We start from the raw sequence: 10,010 nt of genomic DNA on the forward strand, positions 1-10,010 counted from the left end.
CCGCCCCACTTCAAGCCCCTTTGCTAGCCCAGTCCTCTTAGTCCAGAAAAAAGATAACACCTGGAGATTATGTGTAGACTATAGGGCTTTAAACCAAATGACCATACCCGACAAGTACCCCATTCCCAACATAGATGAGCTCTTGGATGAACTACACGGAGCCACAATTTTTTCCAAAATTGACCTCCGCTTGGGCTATCATCAAATTCGCGTCCATCCCCCTGATATCCACAAAACTGCTTTCTGCACCCATTCGGGCCATTACGAGTTTGTGGTTATGCCATTTGGCCTCACAAACGCCCCCTCAACTTTTCAATCAGCCATGAACGACCTTTTCCGTCCCTACCTTCGAAAATTTGTCTTAGTCTTCTTCGACGACATCCTAATATACAACCCCACCTTGGACCAGCACTCACCCATCTACAATTAGCCCTTGAAGCATTACAAACACATTCATTCTTGGTCAACGCGAAGAAATGTCTTTTTGGGCAACCACAACTTCGATTTTTGGGTCACGAGGTCAGCAGCCAAGGAGTTGGCGTTGATCAAGACAAAGTGCAAGCTGTGTTGAATTGGCCGATACCTAAGAATGTCAAGGAGTTGCGTGGATTCTTGGGTCTCACTGGGTATTACCGCCGCTTTGTGAAGAACTATGGATTGATTGCGCGACCTCTTACAGATTTGACTAAGAAGAATGCATTTCAATGGTCCAAGCAGGCGGATTTGGCGTTCGATCAGTTGAAAACTACACTCACCACTGTTCCTGTTCTTGGGCTGCCCAATTTTGGCCGCCCCTTCACAGTAGAGTGTGATGCATCTTCAGAAGGAGTGGGTGCTGTCCTCTTGCAATCCGAACACCCTATTGCATACTTTAGTAACGGTTTTTCCTTTTCTAACCGTTATAAATCTACTTATGATCGTGAGTTACTTGCTTTGGTTTTGGCTTTGCAAAAATGGAAGCACTATTTGTTGGAGCGACATTTTTTTGTGAAAACTGACCATTGCAGCCTTACGTATCTGTTGAATCAACGCATCACTACTAACGAACAGCAGCGCCTTCTTTTGAAATTGCTCCCTTTCGACTTCACCATATTATACAAATCTAGGAAGACGAACCAAGGGGCTGATGCATTGTCACGACGACCACAACATGCAGATTTCATGGCCTTAGCTCTGCCTGTCAATATGGATTTCTTGACCTTGCCCAATTCTTTACACCGCGATCCACACACTAAGGGTATCATTGAAGGTCTCCAACAGGATCCGTCTTCCAAACCTGATTTTCACATTGCTGACAACAAGCTTTTCAACAAAGACAGGTTGGTCATTCCGGATGATTCCTCCCTACGGTCGAAATTATTGGCCGAGTCCCATGATTCATTAGTCGGAGGGCATGGCGCTTATCTAAGACACTTAAGCGCCTCAACTCGTGTTTTTTCGGCCTCAAATGAAGCAAGATGTGAAGCGTTATGTTCAGAATTGCATGGTTTGTCAACAAACAAAGTACCAAACGTTGGCACCAGCAGGCCTTTTGCAGCCACTACCTATTCCAGAAAGAGTTTGGGAAGACATTTCACTTGATTTTATCACAGGGCTTCCAAAGTCTGGTGGATACGACACCATCTTGGTAGTCGTGGACAGACTCACCAAATATAGTCATTTTGTTTCACTGACCCTTCCTTTTACGCCAAAACTGTGGCTGCTCTTTTTTGCGAGAGATCGTGAGATTGCATGGCATACCCCGTTCTATATTATCCGATCATGACCCGCTTTTCCTGAGTGCTTTTTGGCAAGAGCTATTCCGACTCAGTCAAACTAGGCTTCGAATGGGCACTTCTTACCATCCCCAATCGGACGGGCAAACGGAAGTGGTAAATCGTTGTTTAGAAGGCTACTTGCGATGTTTCGCACATGAAAGACCAGCAACTTGGAGCAAATACATCTCCTGGGCAGAATTTTCCTTCAACACGGGGTTCCATACTTCAACCGGAACCACTCCTTTCAAGGCGCTCTACGGAAGAGATCCTCCACAGCTTCACCCTTTATTCCGGAGAAACACACATTGCTGAACTTGAATCGCAGTTGCGGGACCGTGATGAAATGCTCGAACTTCTACGGGACAACCTTCTCAAAGCTCAATCTAGGATGAAGGCGCAGTGCATTCCCACCGTCGAGAGCTGGTTTTTCAAGAAGGTGAAGCGGTTTTCTCCGCATCCACCATTCCGCCAACGTTCCTTATCAAAAAGAAAATATGAAAACTTTCTCCACGATATTTCGGCCCTTACACAGTCCTTCGCCGAGTTGGACCGGTAGCATATGAGCTGGAGCCGCCTTCGATTCCAAAATCCATCCCATCTTTCATGTGTCTTTGTTGCGTTCGCCCCGTGGTCACGATCCATCCAATCCACCACCACCTTTGCCTCTTTCAAATGACTGGGAGCTCATCTTAACACCAGCAAAGGTATTGGACCATCGTTGGGTGTCACAATCCAATCCTCCAGTTCTTGAAGTTCTGGTCCAATGGGAAAATCGCCCTTTCGAAGAAGCTTCTTGGGAAGATTATGACCTTCTAGCAGGTCAATTTCCAGACTTTCGCCTTGAGGACAAGGCGAGTTTTCAGGGGGGGAGTACTGATAAGATGCTACCACCTATGCTACCTCCTCTTCCTCTCAAGACATATTTTCGGAAAATGGAAAGAAGAAAGATGAAGTGGCGTTAATGGGGATAGTGGCTGAACAAGTCAAGCCACGTATGGGAGAAGTTAGAGAAAATCTTGGGAAATCAGCCCCACTTTCCCAAATGCTTCGTAGGTTTTAGTAGTGGGTTAGTCTTTCCTAGAATTTAACAAGTTGTTGTTTTGTTCATCTTTATTTAAATGCTTCGGTTATGCACAGTTGTGAATAGAAAAAATATTATGATCTATTGTTCCCTTTCAATCCCAATTCTCCTCTCCTTGTCCGACTCTTCTTCTCTCTCTCTCTCTCTCCCAATTCTCCTCTCCTTCTCCGACTCTCTCTCTCTCTCTCTCTCTCTCTCTCTCTCTCTCTCTCTCTACTGCGGGTTGCTACCAGATACCATTCATCAAAAGCATTCACATGCATGCAGTGCCATCTACGAACACATTTAAGGAACGAAAATAGAGCGCTTTCTAACTTAATTTAATTGTCCTGCCATCCCATGACTGTCACCATTAAGGGGGAATAAGCGCGGAATTAGAACTAAGATCAAATGCTCATGCCCCTCCTCACATTATTTATAGTTTTCAATATCATGACATCGTGGCAATGGGACTTTGACATTGTGCCAATATCATGACATCGTCCGCGAATAACATTTCGATATTCACCTGTGGATCCATCTCGTAGACATCTTGCTAGCTCAACACTGTTTTCTTAATGCACCTAGCTCAGGCCGCAACAACAGAATCACAGAGGCCTACGAAACCGGTAGAAACAACATAGACGAAGACATCATGTTGAATTTGCTCAGCAAGTAATATTAGATCACAGCCTCTAAAAAGTTCCAAAACAATAAAAGAAAAAAGTGGAAAGCTCTTTACTATGATTTTTTACTGACCAAGAAAAAGCAAACCTCAACTTTCATGAGATTTCTCTCGAAATGTTATGCAGAATCAAAATAAAAATCGCCCAAAAAAGTTGTTGGAGAGATTGAAATCACAAAAGCATAACTTATACATTGCAGTAAATCATATAGCTTCAGAAGATGCAAAAAAGTACAGGCAGTGAGGACATAGGACTGGCCCTCTCATTCAGTAACTCTAAATAAGTTCCTTCCAGCCAATTAGGAAAATATAGTAAGATCATGGAAACCAACCACCCACAAAAAAAGAGAAAAGACACCAAGCAAGCAGAGAACCCCCAGCAAATCGCCATGACTTTTCATTAAAGAGTACATTCTGCAATACTATTTGGAAACAGAAGGACTCAGCCGACAGCTAAAGAATATATTCATTCAGACAGATGACAAAAGCAACTTATAATTCTAATATAACCTGATAATACAAAGGAATGCAGTATGTCCACAAGATGCAAATCGTTGGCGAACTAAGCCATAAAACCCTCATGATTATCATAACATTGCACAGAAAATTAATGTCACTGTAATTAACCATTACTTTGAAATCCGTAAAGGAACAGCTCAAGATTATTTTCCAAAATGGACATCACTTTGCCCGTCCCAAGACCAAGAAGTGTATGGCTCCACTTTGACAATTAGACGATCTAACATTCTAACAACATTATGAGTATCGCTTATACGCGACGCCTCTTCGGAAGTCGGCAACCATTATGGGGACGACGAGTTGAGTCCTCAATGTACACGATCGGGTTCTGGTTCCCACGAGCGTTTGTAAAGCCCTCTCTCCAGCTCATGATTGCTTGCCGTTTCTTCTTGAAATAGGTAAACCCTTTCACTTTCATCACAACAGACTTCAACCCCAAACTCCTGGACAGTCGCCCCACGTGTTCAGCAGTCGCCTCAGCAGCATATCTAGATAGCTTCGGGCCTCCCTTCATTTCCGGCAAACACCCAGCCGATGCACCAATCTTCCTGTTCCCTTTGGAATCGGTCACGGTAACAAACGTATTGTTGCGCATAAGCTTTATGTGGACGAAATCGACATCTTGCTCCATGTTGTAGCGAGAAAATTGAAAACCACCAAGGGCTTTCCCTTCTTCCTCTATGATCCCCCTAACATAATCCATGAACCTGGGGCCACCGCTGTTCTCAACATCCTTTTGAGTTGAAGTGTGGACGAATCTCGTCAAGCTCAAATGGGAAGGATTAACCATACGGGTCCTTAAATTATTGACCTTATATACTTTGGAAGGTTGACATGCACTTCCATACATCTTTATCATCGAAACGTCATTCATACGTGGAGAAATGACTTCACCTGTCTGGGCAGATCCTGCAAAAACGAAAAGGGTCCATCATTCTTTGCCTAATAACCCTGGCCTCCAAACATAAATTTGTCGATATCTCTAGTCACAAACAACATCCAGCAATTTTTCTCCATATGATCGGAGCAAAACGACGAAATGGAGATACCCACCTAAACATTCGAATATGTAACGACTAGTTGACGGCAAATTCAGCAAAAGATGCGCGGAAAGCATGAAGAAGCACGATGAAATCCAACATAAACCAAGAATCCAATTATTCTCGAAGTCCCACTACAGTTTCGAATTGCAGCAGCTAAATAAATGGCAATCGAAAAATCCAAATTCGAAGTGTCAAGAAACGATTTTGAACAAGGCAAACCGAGGCACCTTATCAACCAGCACTAGTTCGAGGTGCTTCCTTAGTGATTCTCGCAAATCAAGCACCCGGGACGAACCCAAAAATAAGAAAAAGGAAAAAGAAAAGCCACTTGCCTGAGGAATGCGATCTTGTGGTGAGACCATGACGACGTTGAAGAAGAGAAGACGAACGAGATGCGAGCCTCTGGTTCGAATCGAAGATCTTGGAGATCAAGGAGCGAGCATGGCGATTCATGGAAGAGAGCGAACTCATTTCTAGCTCTTCTCTCTAGGGTCTTGTTTTCACCCCCAAAGCTGCTCTGCTTCGACTGAAACTGAAAGTGAATCGTCGAGGAAGGCGAAAGCGGAACCCGACCCGAAAAATTCGGGTCGGATCTAAAAGGGTACAGGCCCAACAAGCATGGGCTTTGAAGGAAACTTTCAATGGGCCTCGATGCTGAAGGCATTTTCATCATCTTCCACTTCTTCTTCTTCTGCTGTAAAACCTCGGAGAGGGGGAGGGAGACGGAGATCCGAGGCCTTGGTCGAATTCGAGACAACCTAACGAGCAGTTGAAGAAGAAGAGGAAAATGGGAAAGCATCATCAGAGCTCGGCTTCTTCGCGTTCCGGCGAGGCGCTCCACGCGGCGGCGAGGTCCGGCGACCTGAGAGCCGTTCAGTCGATGCTTGCGGCGAGCCCTTTGGCCGTCAATTCCAGAGATAAGCACTCCAGAACTCCGTATCCTCCCCTAATTAATCGCGCCCTCTTCTGATTCTAGTAAACTGGCGATTGGTTATCAATTCTTTCATGTCTGTTCATTTTCTTGTTAAACTAGTGAAACTTTGCACGATTGCTTGATACCCATTGATGATTCGAATTGGCATCGCCGCATTGGCGTGATATGTGTGGGGATCGAACCCGCGATTGACTTGGTAAATCGGCATCTTCCAGTTCTTGACTGTTATGCAATAGTTTGGGAAAGAGGCCACTGATGCTGGAGTTTGTGTGAAAGTAAGTACTTGATGATGAGGAGGAGTGTTGATAGAGTTAAACAGTACTCCGCGGTGTATGCCTGTGTGTGTGTGGGAGTTTATATGACTGTCGTTAGACGAAGTTGGTGCATTTGTGTCCACTGGCGTGCTCTGCGACTTGCTTTAGAAAAACAACTCCTTGTCCTTATTCGGTATATAGTGGTGACACGATCTTTTTCATTTAAGGTGATAAAATCCAGTCAATGAACTGAAAAGATGAACTTGTGGTGAGGATAGAGACATGAACTGCGTGAGACTAGGTACCGGCTGCTGTCTGGACGGTTCTTGGTTAGGTCGGTGCTGCTGTGCTTGTGAAATACACGATCGCTGATTCCAAATCACTCGACGTTGAAGAAGGTCTTCATGGATTCTGAACAACTTGGAGAATTTCTGTAGAATCGTGTCTCTAAAACAAGCCATGATAAGGATTAAATGGTCCCAAGGTCATCTCCAGCTGTCGCTTTTCTTGTTACTTCAGTCTTGTTCCTAATTACAATTTTTCCCTGATGTGGTTCCTTTGAAACTAAGGCTTGCAAGTTAATCTTATCCACTAGTAATGAGGGAGTGTGTTGAACCAGGGTATTTTTTGGCATCGGTAAATCTTTTCCCACTATACTGATAAGCATCTGCGTCCGATGGATTACTGTAAACGATCATTGTTTAACAATTGCTTGTTTGAGAAGGGCGATCTTTTGCAAATCCTATCCATTCCCTCTTCCATGTTGAATCATGCTAACAGTTTCCTTGTTAATACTTTTTCACAAGCTTCATCTATGACTGAGTTTAGATATCAGTGTCTTTACTTGGTCATTCAATGGAGATTATACTATATTTACCTAATCTACAATGTTATCTGAATGCCAACTTTTTCTGGCATAGTAATATTATTTATATTGCCTGCTATTGCGTTCCCTTTCTTTTTTCAAACTGTGATTACTTTCTAATTCGGGGGTTGTTTATACTGCCATTTTTTTCCTTGACCTGACATACTCTATTAGACTCCATTTAGCAGCATGGTCTGGTCAGGCACAAGTGGTCACTTATCTCTGCCAGAACAAGGCTGATGCCGGGGCTGCTGCCATGGATGATATGGGGGCAATTCACTTTGCTGCCCAAAAGGGGCATTTGGAAGTCGTACGCACGCTTCTTTCATCTGGGGTCTCCCTTAAAGCTTCTAATCGCAAGGGCTTCACGCCACTACACTATGCAGTTCAAGGGTCCCATTTGGAGCTCGTGAAGTACTTGGTAAAGAAAGGTGCTAGCCTGAGTACCAAGACTAAAGCTGGGAAAACCCCTCTTGATCTTGCAAGCAGCGAAGAAATTCGCTCCTTTTTGGTAGAATCTGAAGAATCATCTAAAAAAGGCGAACATCCTAATCCTGGGAAACAAGCCGAAGCCTCTAGTACAAAGTTATCATCTCATGAGAAACCAGAAAATAGTCCTGAAATTTCTGGGAATTCTGAAGAGGAGGATGAAAATGCGAAGAGAAAGTGTGATGACGAGGAAATCAGGGAAGCCTCTCAACCTAAAAAGGCCAAGGTCACACTTCAACATCTTACAAGTGCAGATGATGCGCAAGATGATGAAGAGAACTTTTGAGGCCATTGTGCAGAGTTTTGATCAGTTGGCTTTGTATATTTGGTAACTGACAAAATTGCACTAACTTAGGAGGGCTCGTTCTTGGATGTTAATGTTAATGTAATGTTTCACTGATTAAAGAAATAGAGGTTCATTAAGTTTGACTCTTTTCAAATTTTGATCCTTGTTTCATTTGTTATGTGGGTGCTGGTTGTGATAGCTTCATACAATGGTTTAAGGCTTAAATGCAGCAACCGACGAGTTCAGTGCAGGGTGTGGCGTGGCATCATCGAGTTGATGTGTATCTCATCTTTCTCCGAAAGTTGAAGACATTCCATCTATCTAACGCACCATGTTTGGCTCAGTGTCTGAATTTTACAGCTTCTCAGTTGTTGGTCTGACTAAGCAAAGATGAGCAATGTCATGAATTATGATTTTCTTTGTCAGTGTCAGTAACATTAGCTTTGTCACGAATGTCGTCGTCGGTTCTGTTCTTCGGACAACAGGAGTAGAGGACCAACTATGCTGGCAGAATCTGTGGTTGTACTTCCATTTTTCCTTTTGTCAATAGAAGACACAGATCCCACGTAAATGGAGAAGACATTGAAGAGGAGAGGTGGTGACAATTATCGGCATTGGCAAGCACTGTGGAGCGAGGAAGTGGTGTGGGTGGCAGCACGGTGGTGAGCCAGTGGTTGTGGTGGCGGCGACAGTGTTGGGTGAGGGACACAAAACAAGTTAGCCCACGGATAGCCTATCTTTACTCATGCATACCCGGCGTCAATCGTTGGTTTCTCTTGCATTGACGTAACATCGTCCGAATTTGCCTATACCCGGCATGAATGGTCATCAACACTTCCATTTCAACTTAGTTATCGAAGGTCAGATACAGTAGCAAGGGACAAGCTAATTACATTTCCATTCATCTTCTGGTTCGGTACATGTTCAATGCCAGTGAAGTAGAGGACTAAAGACTCTTAGGAATGCATGAAGAACAGGTCAATCATGTGTTTCAAGCAACAATCCCTCGAATGGGCCATTAAAGAAAGGGGAGAGAGAGGAGAAACGCGAGAGAGATGCCGTCTCTCTCCCTCAACAATGCGAAAAGCAGAAGAAAACAAAAGTCTGGAATCGCCAATCAGATTCCATGGAATTATACTTCATGCTTGTGATTTAATTATTGGGAAGGTAAGATCAGGGGCTCCACCTAAACACGATTCAAAGAGAAAGTGCTCGAGCCCCCTCTCGTCAGCAACCTTGCAGCGATTGTCAACTCCATCCCAATCGCCGCAGATACATCTATAACACAAAAATGAAAAGTTTCTGGGATCTTTCTAACCCTTTTTCTAATGCGAATTTGGTGCTATGTTTCACTTGCGTTCAGGATTGCGGTCAAAGGAAAATTTTAGTTATTATTCTACGTTTCGGTAATGCTTTTCGATTAGCGCTACAATCACGCGTGCTGCCTCGTTTCGGCAAGTCGTTGGATATAATCGAGTATGCGAATATACCTTTTCACAGTTATTGTACGATCATCAATTTTTGATTAGAGATGAATGTCATGGGACTACTCATTCCACCACTCAATGTAAGAGAACAACTGAAGGCTAGAATGTACTCGAAAAATACATACCGTATCACTGGCCCGATCATTCTATCACGTGAGCCACGTAAATACGTAATAACGAGCTCGCATTAACATTTTGTGATCGCAAGTTAGTCAATCATATAAACTCTACTTTAGGCGGCGTGAACAAGTCGAGCTATTACTCCGATTGATTAAATAAGGTCCTACTTCGATTCTATGTGAAATTTGGACTAGAATGTGAGGATCTATCTTGGTCATATTATATAGCCGTTGGGTCCATACGTGAAGGACTGCTTTCTCCCTCGGCCAAACAAGATGCCCTTGTTAGCATCCTAATAAAACAGGAGCAAGAAGAGAAATTAAAAAAAAATTATATATTTTCTGGTCAAAGGAAAATTATTTTATTTACACTAAATATTGATAATGATCTCCGGCCCACCATTATGAATGTTTTTCGTTGGACCAAAATTTTCCCCTCTCTCTCTCTCTCGATGATTTGTGGCCCATCCCTTTCATTTCCGGCTGCAACGTTGCCTAAGAATCGACGCTAA

General features: G+C 43.6%; 2 protein-coding genes across 2 annotated transcripts; one reads left to right on the forward strand and one right to left on the reverse strand.

Moving 5' to 3' along the window:
- Positions 1-4,056: 4,056 nt before the first annotated feature.
- Positions 4,057-5,426, reverse strand: LOC115675491 (probable ribosomal protein S11, mitochondrial). The gene is made up of 3 exons (XM_056318213.1): positions 5,397-5,426; positions 5,075-5,195; positions 4,057-4,930 (listed from the first exon to the last, which is right to left on the reverse strand). The coding sequence occupies exons 1-3, from the start codon at positions 5,424-5,426 to the stop codon at positions 4,272-4,274; spliced, it is 810 nt and encodes a 269-aa protein (XP_056174188.1). The 3' UTR covers positions 4,057-4,271.
- A 327-nt stretch (positions 5,427-5,753) lies between these two features.
- LOC115675493 (uncharacterized) lies at positions 5,754-8,068 on the forward strand. Its single transcript, XM_030598186.2, has 2 exons — positions 5,754-6,000; positions 7,292-8,068. The coding sequence occupies exons 1-2, from the start codon at positions 5,852-5,854 to the stop codon at positions 7,890-7,892; spliced, it is 750 nt and encodes a 249-aa protein (XP_030454046.2). The 5' UTR covers positions 5,754-5,851; the 3' UTR covers positions 7,893-8,068.
- Positions 8,069-10,010: the final 1,942 nt, after the last annotated feature.

Source organism: Syzygium oleosum, unplaced genomic scaffold (genome assembly GCF_021117445.2).
Source record: "Syzygium oleosum isolate NSW1041296 unplaced genomic scaffold, Sole_v2.1 Sole_v2.15, whole genome shotgun sequence".
NCBI lineage: Eukaryota > Viridiplantae > Streptophyta > Magnoliopsida > Myrtales > Myrtaceae > Syzygium > Syzygium oleosum.

Bases quoted from the DNA above. Each gene is read 5' to 3' on its own strand.
- LOC115675491 (XM_056318213.1), bottom strand. From the start codon at position 5,426: ATGGTCTCACCACAAGATCGCATTCCTCAG. The intron at 5,196-5,396 runs GCAAGTGGCTTT...TCGAAACTGTAG, and splicing joins CACAAGATCGCATTCCTCAG to TGGGACTTCGAGAATAATTG. The intron at 4,931-5,074 runs GTGGGTATCTCC...TCGTTTTTGCAG, and splicing joins TTACATATTCGAATGTTTAG to GATCTGCCCAGACAGGTGAA.
- LOC115675493 (XM_030598186.2), top strand. From the start codon at position 5,852: ATGGGAAAGCATCATCAGAGCTCGGCTTCTTCGCGTTCCGGCGAGGCG. The intron at 6,001-7,291 runs GTATCCTCCCCT...ATACTCTATTAG, and splicing joins GATAAGCACTCCAGAACTCC to ACTCCATTTAGCAGCATGGT.